Here is a 16,978-nt window from a genome sequence, read left to right as displayed (position 1 = left end):
TATATATATATATATATATATATATATATACACACACCTATATATCAAACTCTTAACAAATTTGATTCTAATCAATAAGCCTATAATTACAAAGATCCTAATTGAATAAGAAAACAATTCATAAAATATAAAAGAAGAATAATTCTCATGAAATCATCTATAGGATGCTTTAAAATATTTTGAATATAAAAATAATATGATTAGATATTTCTCTTATTTTCTAACAACAATGATAAAATGCAGGTTGCTGGAAATGAAGATGGCATAACAGCATTTCAAATGGACATTAAGGTAAGTACTATGAACATTTTAATGCAATATCTTGATATGCTTACTTCCTCTTATCTCGTTTGTTTATATTTTGAAAGGCTACTTTTTTAAAGGGAGAACATTTATTATGTATTTACTCATTATTTTTATTCATTTCTTGTCCTAAATAAGTTATTTTCTTTGTGTCTACATTTTTTATGCTAGTGTTTTCTAATTGTTGCAGGTGGGTGGAATCACTTTACCCATAATGAGAAAGGCCCTCCAACAAGCAAGAGATGGCAGGAAGCATATACTTGGTAAAGTTAAAACTCAAGTTTTACTATATATGTTGCAGTTAATGAATTTGTGTTTGTGTCCGATCTGATTGTATTATATCAGAAGTAGAAGTGTGTTTGTTTCTTGAACTTAGGCATAAAACAGAAAACAATGTTTTATTTCCAACACTCTATCGTGGCAAATGTTGAGTGGATGCTAATCTCAAAATCAGAGAATTAACATGTACTTTCACCAACAATATATCAAAAGTTGTTTTAATTAAATAACTTACTGTAGTTAATTACACACATACATACATAAAATATTTTACAGCCTTCATGTATTACATCACGTATATGTTATTTGAGTAGTTTTAATCAGTATTTTTTATATATTTTTCATTTTTCTAAAAGAAAAGTACTTTTAGAATATTTTAAAAAATAATTTCACTTTAGTTTACTACAAAAAGTATTAATAAATGAAACACAATAGTGCAAATTATTTTTGCGAGAAAATTGTGTTAATATACAAATAAATAAATAGTTATAGGGTGTTCTAACCATAAGGTGGAGCAGTGTTGGGCGAGTTGCAAAAGGAGCAAAGTCTCCTCATTGAGCATTGGATTCCTTAAGGATGAACTCTCATATAGATGATATCTGAGTACTAAATGAAAGTGCATTTGCGAAGATTCTTCAACGTTTAAAGTAAGAGGTTTAAAATAATAGTAATATAAAAGTAAAGAGAATTAGGTAGGTACTCTCTGGTAGTGCGTATATGTATAGGCTTTTGGACTTTCTTGAGTGAAACTCAGTAACAGAAAAGAAAAATATATTCAGTTATTACTCTTTTTGCTTCTAAAATGATAAATACTTTACTATCGGATTTTGGTTCTAAGTCTACTACTCAATCGATCAAGTTGTTGAATATTGGAATACTGGATTAAGTTCAAGTTTATCAAACTAGGAATATACTATAGATCCGAGTATTTTGGAGGTGAGTAGGTACATAAGGTATTTTTGGACAACTTATCTAAAACACTTTTAGGAGTGAAAAAGTAAAAACAAATAAGTTTTTCTATAAGCTTAAATTGATTTGTGCACAAGTTAAAAATAAGAATTTAGAAGTTATATGAGAATACTTCTGCTAATTAACTTGTTATGCATAAGCTAATTTCAGATTTTGGGGAAAGTCATTTCATTTTTTCTTATTGCCTTGATTTAAACACGAGAGAGGAAATGTCTAACTGAAAACTAAATGGAGGTTGAGAGTCATTTGAGCAAGAGTTCAGGAGAAGAGAATGTAATTTTTTGGTACTCAGCAAAATAGCCTATAAACAGACTTCTGTGTACTCAGCAATTTGTCAGATCAATAAAATGTTAAAACTCTCGAGTATAAAATGGGTGAATACAGAATAATTTTTTTTTTTATATTTTTCCAGTTTAAAATTGATTTTCTTTGATTATTGTTGACATCTTAAATATCTTTCTCCCTTTTGTTTCCTAATGTAGAAGCAATGACGAGTTGCTCACCTCCTCCGGCAAATAGGCTTTCCAAATATGCTCCTCTGATACACATTATGAAGGTATGTTTCTTGCTTTCCTTTTTCTCCTTCATTGGCTATCACTTAATCATCAATGGGTTATCACGTGTATATTTTTTATAGGTAAAACCGGATAGAGTAAATCTTATAATTGGTTCTGGTGGGAAAAAAATCAAGAGCATTATTGAGGAATCTGGAGTAGAAGCTATTGATGCAGACGATAATGGCACTGTACGAGAACAATGACACACTTTTACATGATTGTTTTGTTACAGTTAACTATTCTATTGGTATGCGATGAAATGAATAAGTCTTCTTGGGCTTTTGCAGGTGAAAATATTTGCGAAAGATTTGCCTAGTTTAGAGAGGTCTAAAGCTATTATTAGTAGTTTGGCGATGGTTCCAACTATCGGTGATATATATAGGTAGCTATCACTTCTTTTGCTGATTATATTTGTTTCCTCATTTTTTTCTCACAAATTTCTTCTATATTATGATTCTCCCAACCAGTCCGCGGATAATCCTCAATTTTTTTTTTTGTTCCCATTTACTCTCTTGGTTAGGGTTCTATTGTTTTGTTTGCTAAGTGCCTGCGTGACCAAACAGAAAATGTGTGATATTTAGAGAGGCTAGAAAATAAGCAAAAAATAATACTTAACGGACAAAACTAACGACAGACTAACCAAGGTAGTATACGGGAAATGAAAAAGCAAATTTGTGAGGACTAAATTACAACCTCTTAAAACTGAGGGATCGAATGAAAAATCATAATGTTAAAGGTTTCAAAGAATAATCCTTTTTTACGTTAATTATTTTCTAATTTGTTGATAAATTGTATGTATAATTGTGCTGCCTTCTATACTTCAGGAACTGTGAAATCAAATCGATAGCTTCATATGGAGTTTTTGTAGAGATAGCACCTGGCCGAGAGGTACATAATTCCACTTAGTTGTTGCCAAAAACATAAACATATATAATTAGAAGCAGATACCATTAATTGCTTCTTACACAATTCGATTTTGGGTTTTCTAGTGAAGTTGTATCATTGTGTGTTGTTTCTTAAATCTTAAAAATGTTTTAGAGTGATACTTCATGTTATCATATTAATAATTATCAAACGATCAGAAAGCATTTCCTTTTTATGTTTGCAATTCTCTTGGTGACTGGAAATGTCAAATTCTAGAACCACTATTGGGACACAATGCAAGTTTAAACTAGAAAAGTATATGCATTAATCAGGATGCTAATAATGGAAAGAAAAATCAAATTATGTACTAAAAAATGGAACAAATCTGTACTCCTATAATTCGAAGGGTTGAGTGTATTAAAAATAAACCCCCTGACCATAGCTATTATATATTGTTGTAAATAGGGAACTACAAATTAGAGTGTCAAACCAGATAAGATACAATGAAAAAGTGATAATAATTAAATAAGAAAACAAATCATGAATTATAAAATAAAATACCAAATCCTAAGAGATCAGCTAAGTACTCTAAAATATTTTATAAAATAATATCATCAGAAACTTTTCATATTTCTAACCATGTCCAACTTTTTTTTATGTAGGGACTTTGTCATATCAGTGAACTGAGTTCAGGTTGGCTACCAAAGGCAGAGGATGTAAGCATTTTCTTTTGATTCTATTTTCCAAACTTAACAGCATAAGCAAATAATGCGGGGATAATATTTGACTTGCACTCGTGCAGGTGTTCAAGGTGGGAGATCGCATTGATGTAAAGCTTATAGAGGTATGTCATGTTGCTCATTGTTAGTTATGAATGATGCTCGAATTTGCCAATTGCTCAATATGCAATGTTGTAGTAACTCATTTTCTTTCTTAATGGTGATTGAACTAAGCCAAGCTATGCCTTCATTTGGTGTTTGTCGTATTTACTGTGTTACTTTAGAGTTACATACATGTTCTCATTTGAGGGTGTTTGTAATATTCTATTGACAATTTCCTACATGATTTGTGCTTTATTTGCTTTGAGAAACGTTAGGTAATCATAACATTGTCTTCATGTAATTGTGGTGCAACTAAATAATTAGGGACTTGAAATGATAGTATTGAAATTTCTGAATATTATTGATGACAATTCAACTATTCAAGGTTTTACAATGTATAAAAGTCTACATGACGGCTTTACTGAAATATACCAATTAATAGGAAACTTGAATTTATCCTAATTAAAATATTTACAAGATTTAATTATAAACGAAGTCTGTTACAATAGGTTATGTAAAGTACAATTTGACTGTAATTTGTATGAATTTTCTTACCTCATTCTTTTTGCTCTGATCTCTCATTTGCTCGTTCTGCCTCCATGACTAAAAAGCAAAGGGAGGAACTGCAAGGGAAAAGTTGTTGTTTTAATTGAACTTAGAGCAGTGATTAATTTCACTATATTTAATGTTATTCGCTTTATATGAATGAACAGATCTTGAGTTTCTGTTCCTTAAATTCCAGCAATCATGCTTAGCTTTTAACTTACCCATTAGAAATGAACTGAACCTAATTCATCCCAGCATCCGGCTCCAAGGGAGAGCATTTTCTGAGTCAAATAGTGTTTGTTCCATATTCGTAGCCGATACAAGACATCTTATACATCTCCTTTCCAATTCTCTGAAGTGAAAGTGAAGCTGAGCTAAACAGTACTCGATAGATTCAGTTAGTTCTTTGCCTTAATCATATCTATGCCTTTGTGGATGGCAGTTTCAGTTTGAGTAAGAAAATTAAGGAAAGCTTAAAAACTATCAGACAGTGTTTAGTGATTTCTGTAATCCATTTTACTGTTATGAACTCTAATCAGTGAATACAGTTCTTATATTTATGCATTTGGCTAAGAATCATAACCAGCATTATTGGCCAGTCTGTTGTAAAAGACAATTCTGTGAATTGTTGATCTGTTGTAATGGATTCTGATAATCTGCTTAACTACGGCACAGTTATCTATTTGTAAGCTATTACACATGAGAGACATTATTACTAACTGAAACTTCTTTAATTTTTATTTTTTCTATATTCTTCTTTTCAGATTAGATTTTTTTCTTGTTATTGTTATGAAATTAGTAAAATTGGTCAAGTCAACCACCTTTTCATTAGTTCCAGTCCCATTTTATGAAAGTATGAACTATGTCATTTTATGAAATATGAACTATGTCAAGTTTTACTATATCTTGTTAAAAAATCAAGATAGAATATCGTTTCCTTTAATTTAGAGATTTCTTGCCGATAAACTACTGCACAGTACATCTAGAATATTCTATCCTAGATAGTCTTTACTACATCTTGTTGAAAAATCAAGATAGAATATCGTTTCCTTTAATTTAGAGATTTCTTGCCGATAAACTACTTCACAGTACATCTAGAATATTTTATCCTGATTTTCAAATATCTGACAAATTTGATTTAATCTTACTATATTGTGAGATTGGAATTTTGTCTTATTATTTTAAGCATGCACTGCAGATCAATGAAAAGGGCCAACTGCGCCTGAGTCACCGAGCACTGCTTCCTGATACAAATCAAGATAACTCAAATGTTAAACAGTCTACTGGTGAACTACCTGACGGCACAGAAACTTCATCAAAATCATCCGAAAAGTCTAAGGACAACTCTAGCACTGCCAAAATCACATCCTCTTCTAAAAGGAGTTCAGAGGATGATGATTCAGTACTTCCATCTAAAAAGTTTGTCAGGAGATTGGTCAACTCTTCCCAGGATAACAAAGAGAAAACAAAGAAGAGTAGCAACAAAGCAGTTGGTAGTGTGTCTGTCAAAGATGAAAGCAGTTTGATTAGTGGAGAGGCGTAAAACTGAGCCAATATATTTTCAAGTAAAGCAGAGACAAGTGATGCTTTCTTGGAAAAAAAATGGTTTCATATGCACACGAAGGCTGATATTGCAAGCTCTTAAAAACTAACAGTTGAATGGTATGAGCAACTTATATCAATTCTCTGTATATTTTGTTGCATTGATATACCTATCTACAAATGCCCCAACTGTCAAATTTTTCCTAAAGGAACTTCTATATTGGTAACACTATAAATGATAAATAAGAGAAAATTGCCTGTACTCAAACTGTTCAACCCTGTTAAGTGACTACCAATTCAGTGGCCACACTATTTAGAGGGCAAGCCTTGGCACAATGTGAAGGTTGCTCTGACTTTTGAATGGGAGGTCACAGGTTCAAATCATATAGAAACAGTTGTCCACTTATGGTATAAGGCTTTACATCTATCCTTTCTATTCCTCACTGGCCACGAACTTCATGGACTTTATTGCTCTTTCTTAAAACTGAGGTTATTTACAAAGATATTTCTACACCTTGATCGAAGTTGAACTCTATTTATATCTAAACTAATCAACCACTAATTATTTTGATTGCAAGCATCTCATCCAAAGTTGTTTTTTAAGAACTAAACATGATTCAGGTTTAGGTGGCATGCTTTCTATTCCTGAGTTAATTAACTTGCCCATTGATGATCCTTATCTTATTGGCAGTGAACTTTTTTGGAACAAGCTGGTGCCTAAACTAGGAAATTATATGACTTGCTTCATTCTAAGGCAGATAATCCTGCTTAAGCTGGGAAGGTGAAAAGGAGTACTCTGTGTGGTCTGTACATCTCACAAATACACCATGGCAATTTTTGTGTGTTTTATCCCCCGATGACACCTCTATCTATATAACCTGTTATGTAGTTTTCTTTTTTTTCAATTATTTTCTGTGATGACTCCCTCTTGTGAGCTCCTATTTTGCAGGTATCAAATGTAAATCTTAGTTCATCATTGCAAGGGAGAGGGGTGAATCTTTACACTGCATTGTATTTATTGTATTCTTTTACGTTAACAATTAAAATTATGATATTTTCGATACTCCAAATTGTTCGGTGGCTATTGGACTCTAATACTATTCTTACTGTGGAAAAAAAAACGGGGGGGAAGAACGTTGAAAAAAACATGGAATGAACTGATAACTTCATAATTTGTTGAAAATTAAGAGTAAAAAATGTGTAGCTAAAAATGTACATCAAATGGGATATCCGTTTATAATCGCTATAGAAGATATCAGATATTTAATATTTTGCAAGATTTGTATACGAAATTGAAACGTGAATGATGACTACGAATTATTCTGATGCAGCTGTAGTCCTTTCTATCCATCACCAAGCTTACTATAATCCCTATAGAAGATGATTACACGCATTGGGTTTTTACCTGCATTTCGTGACTTGGGTTTTAGTTATTAACTTCACGAATTGTAACCAACGATTATACAATTTTATAGCAGTATCTTACCAAAGTAAAGGGTGAATCATGAATTTGCAATTTGTGCTGTTTGATAGACACAATTTTCCCCAACTTCCTTGTCAAAATTCATTTCTGTGATCATCAATCTTTCTTTTTGTATCGAAGGCAACCATTAACAACACCCCAAAGTAACTTTTTTCAGTAAAGCAATTTCTAATCTCTTAAAATCAATCATTGAACATCTCGACCTTCATGCTCTCATTAAAACCCTCATTCAATTTCACCATTAAACCAACACCCAACACAATCCAAAATTGCCCTCAGCGCAATTTCAATCATCAAATTAACCATAAACTACGTAAACATATGAATAAAAAATTGTAGTATGAAGCTTTTGGGAAAGAATAGGAAGGTTTAGCTATAAGTAGCAACTAATGGATCCACATTCAATTCATATATTGTAATAAGTTCTCAAGTCTCGATTCAATTATTCAGAGTCTTTTTTTTTTCCTAAATATTCTATCTGATTTGTATTCATCTGTTCATGCTTAATTCTTAGAATTAAAAATTTGGTAATTACTTTCTGCACCTTATAATTTTTCTTCCAGCACCCAATCAACATGAAATACCAAAACTAACCTTCTTTACATTTTTTTATTATTTTAACCCTAATTTTTCACTGTTACATCTTCCTCTTGCGTCTTTTTCTAAGCCTTCGATGCGAGTTGCGATTTTTTTCACTGTAGAAGAGGCCAGCGACCGGCATGCATCCGGATTTGTCTATCGGAGAAGAGGATAGTGGTAGAGTTGTGGTGGTGTACGGTGGTTTTCTTCACCGGAAAAGTATGTTCTCTTTTCCGAAAAAGATAGTCCGCAAAGCCTCCAGAAAAAGCTTTCCAGAATATTTTCCGGAATCAACTTTCCGTAAACAACAAATATGGGTTGCAATCACTGATGCAGCTCGTCATTGTTTGTCCAATCAATTTTAGCCCACCAGTCTTGCTCTCCTTTAATGGACTGTAAGTTGGTTACACGGTCAAGAAGTGTTATTTGAGCCCCTCGCTCATGGGTTGACCCTGACCCCTTCTAAAATCAAGCTTCAATTTTCTAGTTCACTTAATAGGGGGTTTTTTAAAAGCTCCAACCCCTAAAGCCCCACATAAAGTGGGCTGGGGTAAGGTTAGGATGGGACTAGCCCCCAAACTAAATTAATTCACATGTTTTCTTAGTTATTTCTTTTATTTACTTTACAAGTTCAATAATTTTCAAAATTTACATGATATTTAATATCTTTTTAATTAAATATAAATGTATAAATATTGATTTTATAAAAACTTATTTAAAATAATCTTTTAATTATAAGTATATTTTAAATATATAATTTTATTATTTTGGAAAGTTAAAAAAGAAAATTTTTATTATTATTTTTATTTAAAAGAAAATGAAAAAAATTTCAAAAAAGAAATTATAAAAGTAACACAGTTGAAAATTCGATTTTTCAATAATCGATCTATATAAATATTTGAAATATTAATTATGGATAGATTTTAAATTCAAATCTACTAATTGGATTATTTTTTATAGTTTGTCATATAAAATTCTTTTGTTGAATGTTTTGTATAGATATATATATACATTAAAAAATTAAACTACAAACTTTGTAAAGTTTAAAATTAATTTCACGTAATAAAAGAACTAACTTTTGAGTGAAAATCCTTGTTAGACAAAATTCTTATAAGTATCATATATGTTAGTATACAAGATCTACATGTAATCCTAGTGGTTATAAAATCAGATTTTTTTTCTAACCTTTTAGATTAAATTAATATTTTAAAATCATACTTATCTTTATCCAACAAAGATCGTTTTTATTGAATTATTTATCATAATTGAGCCGATTGTAATAAAAAATAATTAAATAATAGATACAATATTTTTAAATAAATATAATGTTATAATTTATAATACTAAAACTAAAATTATTATTTTATTTAATTATTAACATATAAAATAAATAAAAATTATAATAATTATAATAATAAATAAATTACATCAATGTCTCTTAATAAGAAACTAATAAAAAAGACAAATGAATATAATATAAAATATATGAAAAAGACATAAAAATATATAAATTGATGTAAATGACTAAATTATACGTTTCATAATTTTTTTTTTAAAATAATTATATAACTTTGTAAATAATAAATATTAATTTTATAAAATTTGGAAAATTAAAAAAGTTAAAAAGTTATTAAGTCAAAATTTTAGCATGTTCACACCAATTAAAAATAATATTTTTAAACTAGTGACAAAATAGATTATCATCTATAAATAAATTCGTTAGTCCATCAAAATTTTACAAATTAAATTAAATTTTTTAACTTTTAAACCTATTTTATGTGGATATCTCTTAACCGTCAAATTTACAAACCAAAATTAAGGAACCAAAATTAAGATGAAAAAATTATCAAAACAAAATTTGGAAATTAAGGAATAATTGTATAAAAGCATTATTATTAAACTAATTAATATAGAAACAGTTATGAAGTAGGAAATTAATTTTATTGGTAAAAAAATATAATTACACACGAATCAATTATGGTTATAAGTTATTACTAACAAAGATAAAATAAAAGCTGGATAAAAAATACACATGATTTGTGATTACTTGTATGATGATATTATGTTTCTAAACGTTAAATTTTGTAAAAAGGAAAACCCATGGGCTGGCCCTGGCCTATAGGGCTTTAGGGGTTTTTAGTCCTGTGTACTTTTTTAATAAAGAGTTTTTTTGGCCCTGTGAACTTTTTTGGCCCCAACCCACATGGGCTAGGGCCAAATCTTATTAAAGGGGCTAATTTGACAGCTCTAGTCAAGTGGTAAAGTTTTAAACTGAGGATTTGAAATGGGAAGAAGAAAACATCTTTCACGAAAGGAAACACGGTTTTATGTTATCCTAACGACTTTTTTTGTCTTCCTTTCTCTCTCCCTTTTGATTTTTTTTTTCTACATAATTAAACACTTACAATATATATTTACATAAAAACTCTCAACCATCGTAATTTTATTTTCTCTTAGAATAACCCAACAAAACATACATAAAACATTCATGAAAACTCATCACAAATATTACATAAACCTTATGTCCATTCATGCACAAACTTTTAACCAATAATAACCACAAATAATTATAATCATATACACATGTATCAAAACAAGGATTACCAATTAAGATAATCAATATAACATACAACATTTATACTTTGGCCAATCATAAGGCTTTATCTACAACCCTAAAACACCACCAATCTTCCTCTACACTAAGAGTTTCCCTCTCTCCTTCTTTCAAAATGTCAATCTCCTCTCTTCTTTTGTTTTCTCTCTTTGATTTAGAGTTTTTAGGATTTCTAAACACCAAACCACCCCTTAATTAATTTCTATACCAATTAAATAAAGGTAAAAAACTTTTTTTCCCTGAGCAAAAATAAAAAAATAAAACAATATCATAACAATTATGTTCTAACAAAAATATACACTAAAGAACACTAATCTTCAAACAAAAACTCAAAGTTTCAAAACTATTTTATTTTTAAAACCCTTATTTTTCGTATCTTACACCCTAAATAATACATTATATTTTATTATTATTATTATTATTATTATTATTATTATCTTACAATAATAGCTAATTATATATAATAATGTTTAAGATATTTTTTAATTTATATATCTCAAGATATCTTTTAATTTGTAAATGTATCTAGTATATAACAATATCCAAGAATATCTTTTAAGATATCTAATAACAATATATGATTTTTCTAATTGAATAATTTTTCACCAAATCTTATTTTTTAGAAAATTCTTTAAATAAAAATAACAAACTATTTTATCTTTTATTTAAAATAGTTAACAACATTTGTATATATTTCCTAATTATTAAAATTTCTAGAATCTCATATTCCCCCACCAAAAACAATTTTCATCCTAAAAAATGTACTTACAAAATGTATCTTTTTCTTATATTTTTCTATGATAAGTCTTAAGAAGAATAAATTATAGTTAAGCAAACACAACGATACATTCATATTTTAACTGACAATGCATAACAATTATTATAAATATTAATACACACCACCTTTCACATGAAACAAATAATAAAAGAAATAAACATATATTATGCACAAAACAAGAATCAAATATATAACCACCAATCCATAGTATAAGAAGTTCTAAATACTGTGCTACCCTTCACTTCTATGATAATTATCTTTTCTTATTTTAAATAATGACTCCCACGACTACCACATATTCTAGATATCTAATTTTTCTTCATCGTACAAAAAACAATTGCGTGACGGAGAACCTGAATGTGTTTTGTGTGGGGTTGTTGATGGATTGAATTTTGATGAATTGGGGCAATTTCATTTTGCAAAGGGAGCTTAGATACTCATCAAAGCTATCAAGGATGACCTTACTCTGTAAGGCACCTCCCATTGTTGTGCGCGAGGGAATATTCTGTTTTTTGTGTTGTGAGTGTGGGTAGCAAGTCAATGAGAGAAAAATGGAGATAAGATGATTACTGAATGAGCCATATACAGTGAGGCGACAATAAGAGTGTAGAACATGGAGATGTAGAGAGGTGAGGAAAAATCTATGTTATGAGTGTTTGTTATGTATTATTTGGTGTAGATATAGTTGATTAGAGATGAGATTGAACTTGAGTGGTGATGTGTTGCATATGAAGATTGGATGAGGTGTTGCACAAAGGGAATGAAAGAATTGTGAGTGTTGTGTGCTTTGTCAAATGACTTTGGATAAGGGAAGAAGATGAATTGGATAATAGAGAATAGAGAACTTGTGCATGTTGATGAATGGGTTGTGTTGGAAATTGAAAGAAAGACATGGATGTGGAAGATAATAGCTAGAAAATTGTAGAGAAGAAGAATAATAAACTGTTGGATGCATGTGTAGTATATATACATGTACTTTAAAAATAGGTCACATGTCGAGAAATGAAACATGACTCACTTGTTACTAATGATGGTATTTATATATTGCTTAAGTATAATGACCTAACAAAATCAAACTTTGAAATAAAATCAAAAACTAAAATTGTGTTATAGTTTAGAGGCTATCAGTCACATTACATAATTAACAGACAAATTAAACGACGAAGACTATTAAAAAATGTAAATTTATTGAATACTCAATATGTCATAAAACAATATTATGAACTCAATTAAAAGTTCCCAAATCTATCTTAAAATATAATTAAGTTTAAATTAAATTAAACAGTTTCTAATCATAAAACTACATAATTTTTATAATTTCATAAATATGTTTTTATTGGTAAGTGATTTTTTTTACTTGATTATTTGAATTTAAAAATATTATCACTAAAGGGGATAAAATTATATACACTAGAGATTGAAGATTTCCTTATGTAGATTTACTTTCTCAATAATAATATAAATAATTGAATGTATTCCCTCTATTTCAAAATAAATAAAGAACTTTTCTTTTTAATACTTATTTCAAAATAATTGAATGTGTACGTTTTTAAACATAACACCTACCTAATTAAATAATTTGTCTTTATTTCAAAATAATTAAATAATGTTTCCTTTTGCAAAAAAGTTTAAATAATTTAAAAATAATGATTACATAATTTGCTTAATACTACTTTTATAATAATATATTTTGAAATTATATTATTAATGTAATAATAATTAAATTACATATATTTTAATATGATAAAAATGTGAACTATGCAAATTTTTTATTAAATTATAAAATAACTTTTAATTATTAAAATAAAAGTATTAATGAACTATAAAATATATTTTTTAAAATATTATTAGAACAACAACTAATTTAATAATTTTATTATAAGCATTTATTTTATGACGTAAATAATGTTTTTATTATGAATAATTATTTAAATTTAAAAAAAGTTATTAAAAAATAAAAGTAAAAGATATATATTTTTATTTTAAACTTTTTTATGGTAAAAAAATAATTATAAAAGTAAATATAAAATTTTTAGAATTTTATTATAAATAATTATTTTAATTGAAAAAATAATATTTTTAAGAATAAACAAATAAAAAAGATAAATTTTTAAAAAAATTTAAAGAGTAAAATTGATATTTTTAAAAATAGATATGTAAAAGATAAAACTGAATAACAAATATTTAAGTCCAAAATAATATTTTTTTTATAACAAATATAGATAATTAATTAAATTTTAAAAAATAATCATAAAAAAATATAAAATCCAAAGAAATCGTAGACACCAAAATGAAATTAAAAGATATAAGAATGAAAATAAAAATAAAAATCAGTACTATATAACATCAAATCGAAATACTATACACTCTTTAGGGCTTCAGGTTTTTTATATCTGGCCGTTCTCTGCTAGAACCCGCCACCATCTCCGTCAGGTTTCTCTTGCTCCAAATCTCTTACCTCTCTCGGTGGTTTTGAAATCCTAAGGTTGACAGCTACTCACTCTGTGTGTGCAGAGATGGCAGAAGAGAATCCAAAGCCTCTGAATTACATCCCCGAGGTTATACTCAAGAAGCGCAAAAACAGGGAAGCATGGGCGTTAAGAAAGAAAGAGCAATTCCAGCACAAGAATTTTCAATCCATCAAGAAGCCCGAGGATTTCATCCACGAGTATCGCAACCAGGTAACTAACCAAATGACTAAAAATCCGTCACAGGTTTATCTGAACCTAATATGTTTGATTCACAGGCAGTTTTTGTAATAAGTTGCGAAACCTAATGGGTTATGTGTGTTTATAGGAAGTGGATCTCATTAGGATGAAGCGAAGGGTGAAGAGGAAACTTCCTCAAGTTCACTCCAACATATTGATAATCATTCGTATACAGGGGTAGGTACAGGACCTTGTTTTTCTTTTTGACTTAATTATATTCCGGTTCCTACATTTTTACATATATTTTTTCTTTTGTGTTTTAGTCTATTCACTCAGAAACTGCTCGTTTGAGGTCCTTTGTATACATTTTCAATGTGTTTTAGGCTCTGCCCTCCTAAATTGGAGGGTGTGAAACTGATAATAAATGAATTTGTAAGTTGTAAAGATTAAAAAGTTTAGGTGCAGGGACTTAAACTAAAAGGGATAAAAAAGTGTATGTGTATACTAAAGTGAGTAGTTTCTGAGTGTAGAGAATAGAGTACAAAGATTATGTGGGTATAGGGACCAAATAGGTAGCTAAACCTTTTTTTTTTCTTGAATATTTTTTATGCCTTTTGAATTGTGTATGTCTGTCGGGTTGTTTTAGGAAAAAGGACATGCATCCAAAAACAAGGAAGGTGCTGTACAGCTTGGGTTTGAGGAGTATGTTCAGTGCTGTTCTTGTGAAGCCAAGCGAGGGAATAATGGCCAAGCTACAGAGGGTGGAACCATATGTGACCTATGGGTATGATATTAATTTATGTTTTTTATTTTGTGTTTTATATGTTTGGTGCTAGCTAGGGTTGAGACCATTAATGTTCATGGGCAAACAAAGTGTTAGTGTCCATTTAGAAGGGTTTATTTATTTATTTACATTTATCTTACTTGAGAAAGAGAATGATTTTGTTATTTTCATTCATATCAATTACATTCTCCTTACTTCTATTTGTAGCAATTTAATCTTCTAGAAAAAGGAAATAAGGGAACAATATACTGAAAAATAATCTAGAAGATCATATACCTATTTTCTCTAATTAGGAAGATTATATAGATATTTTCTCTAATTAAGAAGATTTTATAGATATTTCTTCTAATTACAAAAATCTTGCTGTATAAACATGTGTATAAGTGTTTGGGGCTGATGAAAAATATCTTATGATTTGTCCATGAGTTGTTTTCAGCTATTTACAACAATTTTTCCAGGATGATCTGTGAAAAAAATTACAATTATTTGCTAAAAGTTTAATGTTATTTTGAGTTTAATTGTAGAAACATGAATTGTAAAAACTTGTACATACAGACTTGTTGTGGAAAGCACTATTTGAATAAACTTCATAAACACTAATAGAGAAATAAAAAAAGAAGATATAATGCATTGAGTTTTATGTAAAACTAACTTAACTACATAACTTATGCACCTATACATAAAAATAACTGTTATGAAAGCTAAGTACATAAGTGGATTTTAGTTTATGTAAGAGTTTAATTCAATTTATCTTATTTGTTCTCTTGCAAATACTTGTGGAGAAGTATATTCCAACACAGTTCTTATTGAATAAGCCTTTGATAAGTTGTTTATCCAAACTGACTGTTAATATCTGAAGTTAAAGATGTTTATAGTAGATGCCTGCAAGTTATTTGGGAAAGGAAAATGCTAAGCATGTTGATTATGTACCAACCCAACTAATAAATCTGTTTGTTTGTGTATATGGTACCCTATACAATTTTTTTTTCTTGTTATGTATATACTCCTGTGTATGCTTTCGTTGCTAATGGAAAAGAAATTACTTGAGTTGTTCTTTATTTTGTGAATGTGTTTCTTTTGAAGATATCCAAACCTTAAAAGCATAAAAGAGTTAATTTACAAGAAAGGACTCGCCAGGATGGATGGGCGGAAAGTTCCCTTGACAGATAATAATGTTATTGAACAGGTAATATATGGAGTTCCTGGATCCCTGGTTTTTTATTATCATTTCTCCCTACTTGCACTTTGTAAATGTTCCAATTTTTCTCATGCAGGAATTAGGAAAGTTTGGTATTGTCTGCATAGAGGACATGGTGCATCAGCTGTATAATGCTGGTCCCCACTTTAAGGAAGTTGTCAGATTTATGTGGCCCTTTGTACTCAACAAGCCAGCCGAAGGATTGAAAGGATCTAAAACCCTATTCAAGGAGGGTGGAGACACAGGGAATCGTGAGGATCTCATCAATGAACTGATCGATAAAATGAATTAGTGGCCATTGTAGTCTCAATTTTGATGTGTACTATGTCCATCGGATGATCCTACGTCAAAGCATCTCAGTTTTTAAGTAACTAATTTATTACCTATCTTTATAGTCTTAGATAACTGCATGTGCCTCTTGGGCATTTGGAGAAGAAAGGGATAGCAGCATGGTATGCACAGGGGCTTGAATTAGTGAATTCTCAATATATTTTAAATGTCAGGAATGATGATTGAAGTTTGAATGAAATTTTCTTTATAGAATCAAAGTGCCTTATTCTTGCTTGTGATGATTTATGATTTGAAAATCTATCATTTATTAGGGTTTTTAACAGGATTGCCTATTTATTGACTTAATATATCATCAACACTCAAATTCACAAGGTCTGTTAAACAGTGTGAAATACTCAATTACAAAGAAAATTTGTTCAATTGTAGCCGCTGGCTTAATGACATCTGCACAAGAGTGCTTCATAATGGTAGGTTCTGAGACAATGTAATCAAAAGTCAACATCGAATTTGTTTGTGATGTTCAGATGGATAGGATTAAGCAATTTTTATTCTTTTGTAATGAAACCAAAAACTCTCGACTTTTAACAAAAAAACCTTTTATAAAAACCTTGGAGACAATAGACTGTAAAGATCGTATAATTAAATTGATGTTTCCACAGTAGACTGGTGGAACATTTTTAGTTAAAGTTAGATTCACCTTGCCAATCTGTAATAAAAGCTTG

At 29.3% G+C, this 16,978-nt stretch overlaps 2 protein-coding genes across 2 annotated transcripts in view; both read left to right on the top strand.

The window, feature by feature from the left end:
- Positions 1-6,944, top strand: part of RIF10 (polyribonucleotide nucleotidyltransferase) — a 39,877-nt gene extending 32,933 nt beyond the window's left edge. Inside the window, exons 16-25 of the mRNA XM_088115946.1 lie at positions 244-291; positions 494-566; positions 2,034-2,107; positions 2,189-2,296; positions 2,396-2,490; positions 2,933-2,996; positions 3,635-3,688; positions 3,775-3,816; positions 5,538-6,001; positions 6,573-6,944. Of these exons, the coding sequence (XP_087972072.1) occupies positions 244-291; positions 494-566; positions 2,034-2,107; positions 2,189-2,296; positions 2,396-2,490; positions 2,933-2,996; positions 3,635-3,688; positions 3,775-3,816; positions 5,538-5,882 (903 nt within the window). The 3' untranslated portion in view covers positions 5,883-6,001; positions 6,573-6,944. The remainder of the gene's footprint in view (positions 1-243; positions 292-493; positions 567-2,033; positions 2,108-2,188; positions 2,297-2,395; positions 2,491-2,932; positions 2,997-3,634; positions 3,689-3,774; positions 3,817-5,537; positions 6,002-6,572) is intronic.
- A 6,714-nt stretch (positions 6,945-13,658) lies between these two features.
- On the top strand, positions 13,659-16,513 carry LOC124820301 (Ribosomal protein L30/L7 family protein). Its single transcript, XM_047291967.2, has 6 exons — positions 13,659-13,768; positions 13,850-14,016; positions 14,132-14,220; positions 14,630-14,767; positions 15,851-15,953; positions 16,042-16,513. The coding sequence occupies exons 2-6, from the start codon at positions 13,852-13,854 to the stop codon at positions 16,255-16,257; spliced, it is 711 nt and encodes a 236-aa protein (XP_047147923.1). The 5' UTR covers positions 13,659-13,768; positions 13,850-13,851; the 3' UTR covers positions 16,258-16,513.
- Positions 16,514-16,978: the final 465 nt, after the last annotated feature.

The sequence above is a fragment of the Vigna umbellata genome, chromosome 5, assembly GCF_029865625.1.
Source record: "Vigna umbellata cultivar VRB3 chromosome 5, Vumbellata_1.0, whole genome shotgun sequence".
In the NCBI taxonomy this organism is placed as follows: domain Eukaryota; kingdom Viridiplantae; phylum Streptophyta; class Magnoliopsida; order Fabales; family Fabaceae; genus Vigna; species Vigna umbellata.
Note: the sequence above shows the minus strand (reverse complement) of the source record. Positions and strands in the feature narration are given on the sequence as shown.